The sequence below is a fragment of the Blastocystis hominis genome (genome assembly GCF_000151665.1).
Source record: "Blastocystis hominis, Singapore isolate B (sub-type 7) whole genome shotgun sequence assembly, scaffold_1".
Classification (NCBI taxonomy): Eukaryota; class Bigyra; order Opalinata; family Blastocystidae; genus Blastocystis; species Blastocystis hominis.
In genome coordinates, this window is record NW_013171816.1 from 213405 (window position 1) to 229323 (window position 15919).

A 15919-nucleotide genomic window follows, 5' to 3' on the forward strand; every position below is an offset into this window, starting at 1 on the left:
CCTTTCATCGCGAGCAGCAATTCGCCCTTTGATCTACTCACAGCAAACCAGAAATATCCTACAGAAGCATATACCAATTCGGAAATCCTTGTCGGATCATCCAATCCGAGCTGAATTCCGTCGACTCGCTGCTTACAACCACCACATTTCCTTCTTTTTCTTCCTTTTCGATTCGCAAAAACTCGCCTGCCTTTTGGAAAATGCTGTTATGGGCGAATACGAGAGGCGGAATCAGCAGTGTTTCGCCATCCACAACCAAGCTTTTCCCTCGCACCAGAAGCTCTGCCCACTACCATTCATTATCTCGTCCAATCCAAACCAAAAAGCGAGGATACGTGACCAAGGATGAAGTGAAAAGCTTTTGAAGATGCTTGTGAGACTGAATGAGAGCGCAACTCGCCTCGAATTCTCTGTGCAACGTCGCATTGAGTGCAGATACTTCGTCGAGCAGCGCACTGCCATACAAGTGGAGAAGATCGTCTTTCGAGAGGAGAACGGGATGATGGAATTCTTCGATCGATGGGAGTTTCGCTAAGAAGGGGGCAAACAAAGACCATCTTTCGTTATCGAATTTCTCCCAGAGAAGAGTCAATGCGATAAGAGCGTATTCTGAGAGTTGATTCTGGTGATAGAAGGCAGAGAACGCTTTCCCAAAGCGTGGGTGAGTGAGTGCTGTGTGAAGACCGATGACAGTATCGTTGTGGATTCGCAGCACTTCCTCTCCCTTTTGAATGGCTTCCTTGGCTATCACGCCTAATCCTCCCCAAGGAGTGCTTCCGATGCTGATCTTGGTATTCTCGCTGTGTTCTTTCACCCAATCATTCAAGCGAAGTAGTGGCTAGCAATGAATTCGATTCGAAACAGGGACTTCATTGAGTGTAGGTTGTGGGGAGGATTGCGAGGAAGAGGACTGCACAGACTGAGGATTCAATTGCTCCGTTTTCAGATTGCTCATCATCAATTGAATCAAATGCTTGCGCGAAATACGCCATCGCAAGGCAAGCTTGGACGCAGCGGACAGCCGATCTCTTTCCATGTGCAACTTCCACTAGAAATCACAATCAGTTCCACGTGGCTACGTTATCCGCAGCAATACTGGTAGAATACACACTTTCCACCCACTTCAAATGGTCGAACAGTTTGCTTTTCAATTCCTCCTTTCCATCGTCCCATATTTGCTTCGCCTTGTCTCCCCTCTCCCCCGTAGCACATTCATACACATCCATTGCTTCCCATCGGCCCTTCTGCTTCGAACTCACACGCGTTTCGTATAGATCGATGCATTTCTGAAGCTGGTCTTCGTCGGCCTCTCGCAGCAAAAAGAAAGAAAGCGCTTTGTCGTTCAGAAAGCGAGTCACATCCAAACACACGGAATCGTCCGTCGGATATCCCAGCGCTTTGAACACTCTCGACAAGCGCGGAGAAGGTGTGTGCGATGGGAGAGGAATCAACAAACAGTCGTGAATGTTGCTGATCGGAACGAATCCAAAGTGCTGCAAATAGTAGTGGGAAGGAAAAGCTTCATAATCTAAATACACTTGCCGACCTCGCTTCACACGCTTATCGGTGACAACTCGAAGCTGGTTCTGCTCGTTTATTATGAAATGGGTTCGTTCATGCGAACGATCGACTGCTTCGAAGGGCTTCCAATGAATCGAAAATCATTCAATTACAGAATCCGTGGAAATGAAATTGCGATAATCCATCAAGGGAATCAATAGCCGATTCTCGGTCACAGTCCGCGTGATGACCATTGTGTAGCCCCATTCAAATCCGGAATAACTACAAGCCCAAAGCCGATCTCGGAAGGGAGCATCGACTTGCAGGAAATAGGTGCACATGTGCCGAGTGAAAGCAAAATAGGTGCTATAATAGTCACTTCGCTGAATGTTCAGTCGCTGAATGATCGCCGGATCTTCGAATTCCTTGATTTCGGATTGGGTGAATGATGAAGGGACGGTGGGATGCTTTGGGAGTGTCTGAGAAACAAGAGAAGGGAGAAGGGAGAACTTGAAGCCAGGGATACCACCGGGAAGCACGACCCTTGATTCTTTCTTGAATCAAGAACGCCGTTAGCATCAAATCGTCACTCATTGCAAGGAAAAGACCCTTTTCCGACTCGGGCACTGATTTTAACACTGTCGATGGATATCTATGCACAGGAATCAGGGAAAGTGAAATACATGACGTCATCCAAGTCCAACTCGATAAGTGTGCTGTTTGGCTTGATCTCCTCGACTGCAACAAGACCTGCTTTGTAGTCAAACTCCAAAACTACCTCGATCCATGCCAGAAAAGTCAGAAATCTTGATTGGCGCGACATGAGCTGCAAATCAGACTAAAAATGTGTCGGTACCCCTCTGGTGAACCCATTTTTCAAAATTCCGAATCTCTGTCGAGTTTGAGAATAGCGTGTCAGAACCTGTTTGCGGCTCGCCCGAAAAGAACACATAAATCACCGCAGCCACGAGAAGAGCAACAAGATCCATGGTATTCAACAAACACAGACATCTAATGAAAACAAGCAGTCATAAACCCAGTCACTTTCTGAACGTCTCGGTCCTTCACCGAGCAGTTGCACGCATAGACCTTGCACGGAGCATCCTTCTCAAACGAGAACTTCTGCCCCTCGACTCCCAGCTTGTTCACACTTTGCTCGCCGACTGTTTCCACGCTTCCCCGGCTTTCCTTGATCAGATCGCTACAGACAAGCAGATTCAATAACGATACAGCTCGTTCTCGATGCGATCGAACACAGATTGGTTGTCTTCGCAGCCGCTCAGGTCTGACTTGTTTACAGCAAGGAGGAGCGGGCAGGGGTGCGAAACAAACGACGGGTTTACGAAAATATCGTAGAGAAATCTGAGAGAAAAGACACCCACAGAAGGATACTCGGCGACTTCCTTCTCGCTGTAGTGCGAGCCGTCGAGCATGAAGACGATTCCGGATGTGTGAGAAAAGTATTTCTCAAGCTGGCTACGTAGATTAAAGAATCCGCACCAAAACACACTTGCGAACAGAAGGATGGCCAGGGAAGTCCACAATCTTCCCGAGAACCTTTTGGGATTCCTTCTCGTTCGATTCAGCGCACGAAAAGGAAGCGACGTTCTCCTTCATCGAGGTTACTGTTTGGGGGACCTGTTCCTGCGTTGTCTATGTGCCAGAATGCATTGCTGCTTTACCAGATAAAAGAACGATGTTTTTCCACTGTCGCAAGGACCGAGAAGAAGAATCGTATCTCCATGGATCGTCTGCGCTCTCCTTCCTCTTGTCTTCCAGAATACGCGAGCTACGGTAATGAGATTTTTCTGCAAAGCAGGTACCAGCGATAAGCGCTACGAGAAGTAAGTAGCCGGCAGTCAAAACGATCATCAATGCGATTCCGAAAGCTTGTTGCTAGTGGATCAAGCGATTTTTCAAGCGATACATCGGTTACATGAAAGAAGGAAGCAATCTTGAATTGAAAGTAGTAGAAATAGGTCAGTATGGAAGTTGGCAGATTGTCGTACTGCAAGTAGAGAGAAGACATCGTACTCAAAAGTATACAAATAATATATATAATATATATGTAGATAGCTTCTGAAGAAAGGTTTGAAAACAACAATAATATTAGCAACAGCAAGTCGCTTGAGCTTGTCAAACAAAAAGGCAAAAGAAACGAAATCTACTATTTACAAAAGAACAGTGAACTCGTTTGGTCACTGACGGATTTAAGAGCGGTCCACCTTGGCCATGTACTGGATGAGGTCGACCATACGGTTGGAGTATCCCCACTCGTTATCGTACCAGGAGACGAGCTTGACGAAGTGCTCATTGAGGGCAATTCCCGCCTTGGCATCGAAGACCGAGGAGTAGGGGCAGGTGAGGAGATCGCGAGAGACGATATCGTAATCGACGTATCCCATGATTCCCTTCAGATAGGTCTCGGAAGCCTCCTTCACGGCAGCCTTGATCTGCTCGTAGGTGGCGGGCTTGCTGAGCGTGCAGGTCAGATCCACCACGGAGACATCCTCGGTGGGGACACGGAAGGACATTCCGGTCAGCTTACCGTTCAGCTCGGGAATGACCTTGCCCACAGCCTTCGCGGCACCCGTGGACGAGGGAATGATGTTGAAGCAGGCCGAGCGACCACCTCTCCAGTCCTTCTTGGAAGGTCCGTCGAGCACCTTCTGGGTGGAGGTGACGGCGTGCACCGTGGTCATCAGACCCTCCTTCAGACCGAACTTGTCGTTGATGATCTTCGCCAGAGGCGCCAGGCAGTTCGTCGTGCACGAGGCGTTCGACACCACCTTCAGGTCCTTCGTGTAGGAAGTGTTGTTCACTCCCATCACGAACATCGGAGCGTCCTTCGACGGCGCAGAGATCACCACCTTCTTCGCGCCACCCTCCAGGTGCTGAGCAGCCTTCTCCTGGGCCGTGAACACACCCGTCGACTCCACGATGTACTCCGCACCCGCAGCGCCCCACTGGATCTTCTTGGGATCCATCTCGTTGGACACCACAATGCGGCGACCGTTCACGATGATCGCGTCCTTCTCCGCCTTCACCGTTCCCTGGAACGGACCGTGGGTCGAATCGTGCATGATCATGTACTCCATGTAGTCGGGAGTGATGAACGGATCGTTGATCGCAACCACGTTCACCAGAGGGTTCGGCTGCGAGGCACGGAACACCAGACGACCAATACGACCGAAACCGTTGATACCCACGTTCACCGGACCAGCGTTCTTCACCGTCGAGTTCGCGTTGATGATGTTCACGAACTCGGGCTTCAGCGAAGCTCCGCCCACCAGGAAGCCGTCGATATCGGCCTGCTTGCCCAGCTCGTTGCAGTTCTTCGCGTTCACAGAACCTCCGTAGATGATGCGCACCTTATCGGCAACAGCACCGCTCACGTTCTCACGCAGCCACTTACGCAGAATGGCGTGGACCTCCTCCGCCTGAGCAGGGGTCGCCACCTTGCCAGTACCAATCGCCCAGATGGGCTCGTACGCAATCACCGCGTCATCCCAGTTCTTGATCGCGTCGGCATACGCCTTCAGCTGGCGAGTCACCACCTCAGCGAAGCGGCCAGACTCACGCTCCTGCAGAGACTCTCCCAGGCAGCAGATCACCTTCAGCCCGTTCTTCTGAGCATAGGCAGCCTTCGTAGCAACCTCAGCATCCGACTCACCCTTGCCGCGGCGCTCAGAGTGACCCACGATCGCCCAACCGACCTTCAGATCCTTCAGCATCTCAGCAGAGGTCTCGCCGGTGAACGCACCGTTGCCCTGGCTCCACACATCCTGAGCAGCCACCTGCACATCGGGGCGCACAGTCGAGACGGTATCACGCAGGTAAGCGGTGGGAGGGGCAATCACCACCTCCGCATCGCTGTTCAGGTTGGAGGCGTTCAGGGTCGAAACGATCTCCTGCACCTTGGCAATAGATCCATTGCACTTCCAGTTTCCTCCCACGAACAGCTTACGGGCAGCAGTTCCAAAGTTACGAGCAACAATAGCAGAACGAGTGAACATTATTTACAATAAATAAGAAAATTTGAGTATGAGGGTTTAGATTCCAGGCGCAATTGATTGGTCCCCCTGATCGCATGTCGTCCCTCAGAGAAGTATATGATTTCCGCCTTCTTCTCTTACGTCATACGCCATACACCATTCCTATCGCTTTCTAAGTGATTGGTGAAATCGATGCGAAATCTAGGATTGCTGCCTGCGTGTATGAGATTCACTGGAATCGGCTCGTGCTTGTTTTCTACGAATGTCTTCTTTGTTTAGCAAACGTGTGCTTGTTTCTTCTAATTCTTGCTTTCTCCCTAAGGCGGAGAGATTGTTGACACGATAGAAAGACACTGGAGTTGGACCCCGTTGTGCAGGGGACAGTAGACTAGGAGATAGGATCCTGACAGTTTGAACCGTGAATAGAAGGAAATCCACTCTTACTCACTTGGCTCGATTTGACCAAACGTTGTCATTGTTGATTCTTTGTCGTTCTCTGGTCTTCGTTTATCGTACAATGGGCGATGTTGATGATAGCAATGCGGGATTTGCTGCATTACAGGGAAAGGAAAACTGTGTGTATTTCTTGGTTTGGATAATACCAGTGGGTGGTGGGATCGGTTAGTATTGTTGTGAAAGAGAGAGAATGTGATTATTTGGGTTTTGACAGGTTAGTAATGTATTTTCAGTGAGGAATATGATGGAAGCGTTTTGGCGAAGGTGTAGTGCAGAGGGATCGTGTGGGTATGTAGAATGGATGTTTGTAGTTGATTGTTGTTGCAGTTGTGGTGGTAGTGGTGAATGCAGTTATGACTATGTCGCTGCTGCTATTCATCTCATGTTTAATTCTGCAAGAAAACGATATAGTCATAGCAGACTATGGATAGAAGGTACTGAACATGGAATTGATATGATAAAGAAATCAATTCCTTTTTCACTGGGGCGAAAGGAAAAGAAAAACAAGAAGGAACGTCAACATGGGTTATTGGAATGCTACATCTCCCATTCTAGTAATTCCAGATCGAATCTATGAGTTTATACAGAAAACCGAAGCTTGATAGAGCGAAACAGAAGCAATTCCTTGTATCACAACCAAGAATGAGGAGAGAAATAACTCTCTTTAAGTCTGTGAATAGTGTGAGTAAGGTAGGAAGGAATCAAGTAAGTATTCATAAGTGATGTTCGAAGTACCCTACGAAACCATTGAAAATATCGCTCCATTCGCTAAAGCTACTCGATCGTCTTCATAACTCTACATCCAAATACCATATTGCTTCAACATCGTAAATATTCCCATAAACAAACAGAAACAAACTATTCCTTGTTAAGCACCTTAATACCTTCCTTAGAAGCAACTATTACCTATTCATCAGTCTCGACTCCATACCAAGTCCTACACTATGCGCCATATCAATAAAAAGACCATGATCCACCACTCCCGTTATCAACTTCAACTCCTTATCCATCTCCTTAGGATTCGAAATACCCTCAGGGAAGCGCAGATCGATAATGTAATTTCCATTATCCGTAACCAGTCTACACTCACAACAAGCCACGCTACACATACGGTTTAGAAGCATCCTCCTTGCTAGGACGGAGAACGGCTTCACCATACTTGCTCAAACGTTTCTGGGTCTGCTTCCAGCCAAAGGGAGTGATCTCCACAGGAACCGCATCCTTGGTTCCCAGCTTGGACACAATTTTGCTCTCATCCACGATCACAATAAACTTAGAGGTCAGAATCTCGGTGCTCTTTTCGCGCAACAGAGCAGCGCCCTTCCCCTTAATCAACTGAAGATCAGGATCCACCTCATCGGCTCCATCAATAGCTAGGTCAATAGAATCCACACTGTCAATATCAGTCATTGGAATATTCAGAGAGCGTGCCTACAAAATCATCACTGCTCCAAAATCCAGACATGCGTATCGGTTTCAATAGAAGTTGCTACTCCCACAATATCCTTCAAAATCCCTTCTCTCAGCAGTCTTCCAAGCTCTTCGACAGCAAAATACGCCGTAGAACCCGTTCCCAAACCAACAACATTTCCACTCTTAACTTGTTTGACTGCTTCAACAGCAGCTCTCTTCTTCAATTCGTTCATATTCATTTCAAAATTGGTTTTCGATATAAAATACTATGAGTTGTTGCAGAAAACAGGGAAACGCAATGAGGTCCCAAAATAGCCATGATTTCTGTCTTACTTTGGTTTTGTTATTTACCATTCGTTCCGTCCATAAACTAGTTCGCTGGGCCTACAATGACTGAAAGATACGATCAGGAAGAAGAAATAATGAACGGAAAGTGTAATGCGGGTAGGAGTTTTGCGTTGCGCAATTATTGAATAGCATATGATTTGTCGCGCAAGATGGCACCCTTTTTTGACATCCATATTATGCTTTTTATCTTTAATTGGCTAGAGAAGACAAACATATCCTATTTTCAAAGATGGAGATAGATTTCCTTTATTCGCAAATGTATGGACCGAATGAAATTGCGAAGGCTCGTCTGGAGTTACTCCGTCATACAAACATGATTGGTTATGCCATCGACGTGTACAAGGAGCTGAACGGAACCGACGAAACACCTGCTGGTATTTTTTGTGCCGCTGTTCAATTTTCAGAGTTCAAAGGTCGAGAAGAAGGGATCAATCGCCAATATGAGGACTTCAAGGACAGCAAACTGTACGAATGCATGGAAAGCTGTCTGGAGAGCGATTCCATCCCTACGCTCTCTGATGATGATCTGAAGGAGTTTTCTGTACGAGGGTTTGTGTCCATCTTGACTCACAGCTGACGCGAGAGGATATGGACAAGTCCTATTCCCTCGCCCAATTTATCATGAATTGCGGAGACTACGAACTTGCTCTGAACCTTATCTCCTTTTACATGTTCCTTTTAAGAAAACGTCTTCACACTAGTCAACAAATTCCCGCGACAACGAGTGGCGATCTCTTCCACGACCGCATGCTGAACCTGCTGTGGGGTCGTCTGACCTGTGAGTCGTTGATGAGTCTGGATGACGGAATGACCACTTTAAAAGAGCTGGAAGACGCCCTGGCCAACATTGAAGTGCTATGCTCTACACTCCGATCATTTCTAGAAGGTCGCTTCGGCTGCTCAAGTGCTCCAAGAGCGATCGTGGCTGGTTCACTACGGCCTCTTCTTGCTCAGCGGAATGAAGAACGGAGAGGATTTCTTCGTGCGAACGTTCTTCCGCAAAGAGTCGGTGTGGCAGCTGAACTCGAGTGTAGATATCTCGCCACGATCGAGCTCAACGCTCCCTGGCTGCTTCGCTACCTCGTGGTCGTGTTTATGAAGCAGGGCAGAGCCGCGCGTGTGAATCTCTCGCGTGTGATCGAGGTAGAGACGAGGAGACGCGATGAGTCGTGTAGATCTTGGAACGATGCTCGGATGTGCTGGAAGACCCCATTCTTCTCTTTGCTTATCACCTCATTGTTCGCATGGACTTCGCACAGGCTGCAAAGGAACTGGCTCGTTGCGAAGACGTGTTCGCGAGCGATTTCTTCCTCTCCAGAATGGGCGTGGAGTCGGAGGAAACGTTCATGAACGAGGCGCGACTGACGATTTTGGATCTCATATTCGTAATGTATCAGCGGATTTCCATCCCCTTCCTGGCCGAAATGCTGAGTTTGAGCGTGTCGGAATGCCAGGAGTTCGTAGAGACCATGATCAGCAAAGGCCTGATCGATATGGAGATGGAAGAATCGCGAGAGTTTGTGAAGATGTCGAAAGCGGCTCCTTCCTTGTATGAGCAAGTGATGGCTAGAAAGAAGTGATAGGTACCAGTAGTAGTAGGAGGAGGAGATGATGATGATTCCATGTGTTTGTTGACTCAAACAGTCGACTCGATTTGTTCGAGTTGGATCCCTTCACCTCCCAATCGAACCATAAAAGTTTGATAGCCTCGCGAATGCAACACATTTATCAACTCCGCTTCATCTTCATCACATGCAGATTCGCGAATCGCAATCACACAGCCTCCACCCCCACCTCCTGTGAGTTTCGCCGCGAAATGATGCTGTTTGGCGAGTTGCACAATCTCGTCGATCGCCTCACAACTCACTCCAAGCGTTTTCAACACGTTTTGATTGATTCTCACTGCGCCGACCAATTTATTCATTTCCAACACGCCCTCCTCGTTGATGCTCGCCTTCACCAGCTCGTCAATGCAGTCAAAGAGATGCTCTGCGGATTTCGGATAGTGACTTTTGAGAGTCTTTACGCGGCTGATCATCTCGAACGTGTTCTTTGGGAGCATTGTGTCCACCAACAACACAGCAAAGGGATCTGTTTTCACCTGCTTCTTTTCGAATTTCCCATCCAAACTGCGACGAAACCGGATGATTCCTCCTATGAAGTCAAGAAACACTTTAGCTGCGAATACCATAACATGACACCGTGCTGTCGAGACCCGACGGAGTTCCATGAAAGAGGACTTCTCCTTTAAAGGAAAGCTCGTTCACGCGTTGTAGAAACTATGATAATGAAGGAGTAGAAATAGCACTTCTTCGCTGATCGTCTCATATGCGTATCTACAGCCAATGATCGATGCTGCTATGGAGCTACAGAGAGCAGCAGACCCGCCGATGCCTTTCTCTCGAGGAATCCCCTCGTTCTCAATCCGAACAGTGAATCCTCCTGTTCGTTCAAAAGTGCTGCGAATTACTAGCAGAATAAAATGCCTCACGGGAAAACCTCCTGTAAAAAGTAGAGAACGATAACGACAGCGCTTTTTGTAAAATGACTTGGATGTTGACCTAAGAGTACATGGGCAGTGATGTCACTCTCAAAAATGCTTTCTACACCTAGAGTTGAGAAAAAAGGAGGGGAAAACAACTTCTCTTATCCGTATTTATTGTAAATGGCTGTGCCCAATCAATTTGAACAGCTTCCCCTTGATCTTGTAGAGATTGCTTCACAAACACACTTATCCGTTTTTCATCACTGATATTCTAATTTCAAATAACGTTCCAACCAAAGGATACAGAATAACAATGAATTCTGCAGGAATCCACCACTCCACACAAGGCTTCTCTATGATAAACAACTGCATGCTCTCCTAAAAGGATGGCCTTTCCAGGTGCGCTGCAGTGACAAACACGAACCATTAATAAAGAATGCCAAAGAACTGCAAACAAACAAGATATTTATCACTAATATGAATTTTCTTAACAGGGTGTTCCTTTGCTTCGTGCTCTTCTTGGACAGTCGGGATGTTTTGTTTGATCTACATTACATTACAATTGAATAAAAGATTTACAGCATCAAAAAAAGTTCGGATTCTTCTAAAGTTATCCTCCAACTTCTTGTTTCCATAATTCACAACATATCGCACATATTCCTCCGACACTAGTAGTTTTCCGTTCTCTGCTATCGGAAATTCCATACTATTTGCGGTCGTCCGAATCCCCAAGATGACTCTTCTTCCAAGCAAGATACCGCTCTCCCGAAATCCGGAAGCAACCGCAAGATTCAGTAGCTCCTGAGCTTTCTCGCTATCTCTGCACTGAACCTACAGAGAAACCCTGCCTCGCTCCTACATGCAAAACAAACGGTTCTAACTTGAAGAGCGTTACCCCTTTACAATGATCAAGCTCCTTACGAGTTGCTTCCAGCAATTCTTCTGGAGTAACAGTTCTGTGCTCAACAAAGAGCCATTTCCCGCCTTTCTATAGATCACAACTTCACTTCAAACACCACGGAAACTTGTTCTGACTTTTCTTCGTCATAAGAAGCACAAAAAATAGAGAATCGACCAGAACAAGATGAGGTAGTGCAATAGTCCTTTGTCTGATTGAGATACTCAACAAGGGAGACGATTGGCTCATCTACTGAACCTTTCTTTGATTTATCCAGCTCGTGATTTAGTTTTAACAGCAAATTTCGTTTGCAAATGTCAAAATCAACAGGCTGCTTACTATGTTTACAAACACACAAAGTACCCTTACCTCTTACTTTCCTTCATTTTGTTAATTCAAAAAAGATATTAATGTAAATATATGTATGTAAAACTAAAGCAAAATATGTAAAATGAGAAAAAAAGATGTTCCAAACATAATTATGTACTCTAATAAACAAAATAAAATACATAAACACCTAAGGAGGATGAATCATGGCTTCTTGTTTCTGAGAGTGGTAATACTACATTAATTCTTTGATATATGATATTCGTTGGATTGGGAAATGCTTCGCGATTCTATTGCTTAAAGATAAAACACGCATTGAACAGGATTGGTAGAGAACGGTACAAAGGCGATGCCTCGATCATTCAATTGATTCTGGAGTCCATTAATATCAAAGGAATGCGTCCATTTTTGTGAGTCTATTAATGAAGCAAGATGTCCAAACAAGACAATGATTAATAATTGCACAAGACCGGTGGAACAAAAAGGAAGACGGGATTTGTTCGAAACAGGATTCACAAATTCTCCAGCTACGTCGGTTGTTCATATCAATGTAGAAAAGTATATAGTCATATCCATATATGTTTTGATCATCTATATGTTCTGTTAGACAACTACGCGTAAGAAGTCAAAAATCGCTATTACAAGTTCACGAATTGACTTCTACTGTGATTCAATAGTAAGGGAAGAAGATCGAAGCGAGCCAAGCACACATCGCTAATAACCTACATCATATCTTAGAATTCCATTGCTTACAAGGATATTATACTTTTTGTGCATAATCTAGAAAAAGTCTCTCTTGATACCAATCAACAGCAAAAAGGCTTTAATACTATAAACTTAGTATGATTATATTAAATTAGCTACAGTATTATTTACTTTTAGAATAATTGTATGAAGAATTTGCATCTTCTCATTTAATCAATACAGCAATGATGCAAGTTACGTGGAGACAATTTTCTATTTGTAGAAATGACATTTACTTGAGAAGCGATACGAAAGATTTTTCTCCGATTGTATTTATGGAATTATTGGTATGTATCATATCGATATCAATTGTATTGTATTATAGCAAAATACTGAGAATACCTTTAGGTAATCATCTACCATGTGGATAATGCAACATACGAGTTATGCTACAAATATATATTGTACTATTTTACGTTTCTTACATTGAAAAAAGTATTATTACTATTAATTATATCACCTTTGCGTTTTTTCTACGATGTGATATGTAGAAAGAGTAGATTTTTATACACGCTAAATATACCACAAGAAGAAGAGAGGTACTGGTCATTGATCATATTATGGCTTAATATTTCTTCCACTAGCTAAATTTAAATAGATTTGCTTTTTTTGAGCAGCTGCTTGATATCTGGGTAATACATCAACTGATAATAAACGAAAACCACTTTTGTTGATGATTATAAAACCACTGGAGGTGATGTTTGTATAGTGATCAGCTACACTCATGTTATTTATAAAGGATGTCTCATTATTCTTCATGAAGCCTGAATACAACTTGTATTTCTACAAAGAATATACATAGCAATGGATATTCCGCATTTTCACACCAATACTTACATCAACTCACTGTTTCCAAAACACTTCAATTCTCCAATTCACGAGACATAGGCATTCTTACAAAAATGGAATCTATTTGTTGTCTATAAACTATTTTTATGTGTATCAGATGTAAAGAATGCTTCATCGAATTCAATAGTCTACTTGATATATTTGGATAAACTGTATTGAATCAAATACTGTACCAAGCAATCTTTTAAATGCTCGTGTTATTGTGGTAAAATGCTATACAAAAAACAGAATCAATTACAACATTCATTACTGCCTATACATCACTCTATGATACAATACTTTGGCAACAAAAAAGCTTCTGGTAGTTTTTCTACTATTCTTCACAACTCGGTACTTTGCATATGGAACTACAGGTCGAGACGGGGTATTTTTGACGCTCTTCACCTTGCATGGCAATAGCATAGAATATTGCGCTTTTTGGCTAGTCACAAACTGATTGGTATTATTGCCAACACTATTAAAACGAGTAGCAGGTGAGTACAATACATTCTTGCTCATAAAACAACGAACTCCAGGCTGATACCTATAGTATTCCATGTTTTATGATAAAAATAATATGATCAATGATTTGGGTCAAAACTAATATGTCCTTCACTGCCCCAATTCTGGCTTTTGGGTAACTTAAGTCAATGCATCTTTGATATTTTCTGCTCACAGGATATACTTATCTTAAAACACGCAGTGACAAAGTTTTCCCTACGGCATCAAAATGAAATTTAAACGCGAGGTGCGCATAGCTTTTTAAGTATATTTCTTTGCAACAGACCTCATTATGACAAATTCAAAAAAGAATAATAAAGATACATATTCGTTATTGGATAATGAAGTGAATTTGGTTGGATAATGCAGGATGATGGTCCTATTCACAATTTTTGGAGTAGCAACTCATATTTTTCATAATTTTTTTGCTTTTGAATGGAATTGTTTATTCTACTTGCTGTTCTATGTAGATCTAGTCTATACCCTTGACCTTTAGTTGCCACTGCGCTTAGTGAAGTAACCTGCACATCACAGGAAACGTATATGAAGTTTGAAAAGAAGTCTGCGTATTATGCCAACGAAGAGTCATTCAAGATCTATGATGGAAGTACTCTCCTCTTTACGAGTCCGGTCTTTGCAAACCATGAAAATCGTGTGATTGAGAAGTGCTTATCGTCCTCCACTAATAAGCAATACAAGATTGAACTGCTTGATTCATACGGTGACTCTTGGACGACTGGGTCCCGGCTAACAGTATACGGACTATACGGTAATGCTATTTTCAAGAATATGATGACTGCTGCAAGAACCGAAACTTATACGATATCGCTGTATTATGCTATTGAAAAAAATGTAAATTGGAAGTTAACTTCGGGTACAGCCTCAACTGGCTGGACTGCGTACTCTTTTTCGGACAGTACCTGGACAGATGCTCAGCTTGGCTCTGTGACCACGACTGTGAGTGGCACTCAGTACTTCCGTAAACAGTTCGTGGGTCTTGCAAACATGGCTGCTTACGATGTGAGGCTGAACTACAAGGCTGGAGTGATTGCCTATATCAATGGAGCTGAAGTGTACCGTGACAACATGCCTTCCGGGGATGTCACTTCCTCTACTGCTGCTTCTGGACAGTATCAAACTATTGATTACCGTGGATTTATTCGTCCTGGTTCTGAGGTGGCTGCTCAGCAGTCAATTCTCGCTGTTGAGCTCCATTTTGTCACGGCAGAAACGACCGTCTACTTCAATGCTTATCTCGCGCTCTTGGCTTCCACTATCCCAGATTCCAATTGTTTCATTTATGCTGATTCTGTTTCGATTTCGTCCAATGAAGGAATCAATCCATCACATCTCTTTGATTTCGGCAAAATGTCTTCCTATTATCTACAAAATTCGCAGCTTCCCGCTACTGTAACCTTTACTTTTGAAGGACCCAAGCCTTATATTAATACGATTCGAGTATGGCCATATACCACCGTTACATATGCGCCCAGTAATTTCATCTTCCAAGGATCGAATAATAACCAACAATGGACGAATGCGATCACAGTATCGGGGGCAGTCTATACTTCAAAGACATACAAAAGCTTTGGAGGATACTTTTTCTCCTCGCTGTACAGTTATTATCGACTCAGTCTTCCTGCCAGTACTGGAACCAGTAATGTGGAAATCTATGAGTTGCAGCCAGTGATCTGTACCACAGCCATGCCTACTTCGATCATATTCACTCCTAATACATACACTTTCTGGGCAAGATACCAACGAGTGCATGTCCGACCTGATATCCATGAATTCACTCAGTGCACGGCTCAAAATCTTCCTGCCGGACTTACAATTGATCCTACCACCTGCGTCATTTCTGGTATTGTTAATACTGCCATGTCAGGTACGTCCATCACAGTATCATCTGTTATTCATGGCAACACCTATACTGGATCGTTCACTCTAAATATCCAGGAATGTGCTGGAACAATTATCAGTGTCCTTCGGACCTACACATCGTCTGCCTCCTATGAAAGTTTCGAAATCAAGGATGCATCCACGCAGCAAGTTGTCATGGCTGTAGCCGCGGATTCAGGTCAGGTGAACAATGAAGATTGGACAAGTATTGCTTGCGTTACTGGACAGAAATACACTGTGTCAACTGGATCGACTCTTAACAACTGGCAGGCGGAATCTCATCTCTATGTCCGTGCGGTGCTCGCAGGAGATGAAATGGAAACGATTCTTCGAATTCACTATGATACGAGGGTTGGTTTCCCGTTGTCTCGCACCTTCAATGCACAATATGCCGTTCATCCCCATTCTAATTGGTATTACAAACATGGAGTCGTGCCTACAAATTGGTATTCATCAACCTCCACTTCGGGATGGACCGAAGGAAATGACAGCAACTTTGCCGAATCTTCCAACCAGATCCAGCTG

General features: G+C 44.4%; 8 protein-coding genes; 2 read left to right on the forward strand and 6 right to left on the reverse strand.

Annotated features, from left to right (window-relative positions):
* Positions 1–2717: 2717 nt before the first annotated feature.
* Positions 2718–3529, reverse strand: GSBLH_T00000701001 (uncharacterized protein; the record flags this gene model as incomplete). Its single annotated transcript, XM_013038946.1, has 6 exons — positions 2718–2862; positions 2893–2976; positions 3011–3153; positions 3183–3289; positions 3324–3396; positions 3428–3529. 6 exons carry the CDS (start codon positions 3527–3529, stop codon positions 2718–2720), a joined length of 654 nt encoding a protein of 217 aa, XP_012894400.1.
* Positions 3530–3651: 122 nt separating this feature from the next.
* On the reverse strand, positions 3652–5516 carry GSBLH_T00000702001 (Glyceraldehyde 3-phosphate dehydrogenase; the record flags this gene model as incomplete). XM_013038947.1 has 1 exon in its annotated part: positions 3652–5516. The coding sequence occupies one exon, from the start codon at positions 5514–5516 to the stop codon at positions 3711–3713; it is 1806 nt and encodes a 601-aa protein (XP_012894401.1). The 3' UTR covers positions 3652–3710.
* A 1337-nt stretch (positions 5517–6853) lies between these two features.
* On the reverse strand, positions 6854–7603 carry GSBLH_T00000703001 (uncharacterized protein; the record flags this gene model as incomplete). The annotated part of the gene is made up of 3 exons (XM_013038948.1): positions 6854–7031; positions 7063–7382; positions 7415–7603. The coding sequence occupies 3 exons, from the start codon at positions 7601–7603 to the stop codon at positions 6854–6856; spliced, it is 687 nt and encodes a 228-aa protein (XP_012894402.1).
* A 122-nt stretch (positions 7604–7725) lies between these two features.
* Positions 7726–7951, forward strand: GSBLH_T00000704001 (uncharacterized protein; the record flags this gene model as incomplete). XM_013038949.1 has 2 exons in its annotated part: positions 7726–7808; positions 7842–7951. The coding sequence occupies exons 1-2, from the start codon at positions 7754–7756 to the stop codon at positions 7949–7951; spliced, it is 165 nt and encodes a 54-aa protein (XP_012894403.1). The 5' UTR covers positions 7726–7753.
* Positions 7952–7968: 17 nt separating this feature from the next.
* Positions 7969–8811, forward strand: GSBLH_T00000705001 (uncharacterized protein; the record flags this gene model as incomplete). The annotated part of the gene is made up of 5 exons (XM_013038950.1): positions 7969–8086; positions 8117–8253; positions 8286–8383; positions 8414–8564; positions 8596–8811. The coding sequence occupies 5 exons, from the start codon at positions 7969–7971 to the stop codon at positions 8809–8811; spliced, it is 720 nt and encodes a 239-aa protein (XP_012894404.1).
* Positions 8812–9348: 537 nt separating this feature from the next.
* On the reverse strand, positions 9349–9942 carry GSBLH_T00006105001 (uncharacterized protein; the record flags this gene model as incomplete). Its single annotated transcript, XM_013038951.1, has 1 exon — positions 9349–9942. The coding sequence occupies one exon, from the start codon at positions 9940–9942 to the stop codon at positions 9349–9351; it is 594 nt and encodes a 197-aa protein (XP_012894405.1).
* An 801-nt stretch (positions 9943–10743) lies between these two features.
* On the reverse strand, positions 10744–11481 carry GSBLH_T00000706001 (uncharacterized protein; the record flags this gene model as incomplete). Its single annotated transcript, XM_013038952.1, has 4 exons — positions 10744–11028; positions 11057–11185; positions 11223–11433; positions 11465–11481. The coding sequence occupies 4 exons, from the start codon at positions 11479–11481 to the stop codon at positions 10744–10746; spliced, it is 642 nt and encodes a 213-aa protein (XP_012894406.1).
* Positions 11482–13185: 1704 nt separating this feature from the next.
* On the reverse strand, positions 13186–13532 carry GSBLH_T00000707001 (uncharacterized protein). XM_013038953.1 has 3 exons: positions 13480–13532; positions 13304–13447; positions 13186–13268 (listed from the first exon to the last, which is right to left on the reverse strand). The coding sequence occupies exons 2-3, from the start codon at positions 13415–13417 to the stop codon at positions 13200–13202; spliced, it is 183 nt and encodes a 60-aa protein (XP_012894407.1). The 5' UTR covers positions 13418–13447; positions 13480–13532; the 3' UTR covers positions 13186–13199.
* Positions 13533–15919: the final 2387 nt, after the last annotated feature.

What these genes read in the sequence shown, in the direction of transcription:
- GSBLH_T00000707001 (XM_013038953.1), bottom strand. Translation starts at nt 13,417, where the DNA reads ATGCTATTGCCATGCAAGGTGAAGAGCGTCAAAAATACCCCGTCTCGA. An exon ending in AAACTACCAGAAGCTTTTTT is followed by an intron (nt 13,269 to 13,303) that starts GTTGCCAAAGTA and finishes AGTGATGTATAG; the next exon opens with GCAGTAATGAATGTTGTAAT.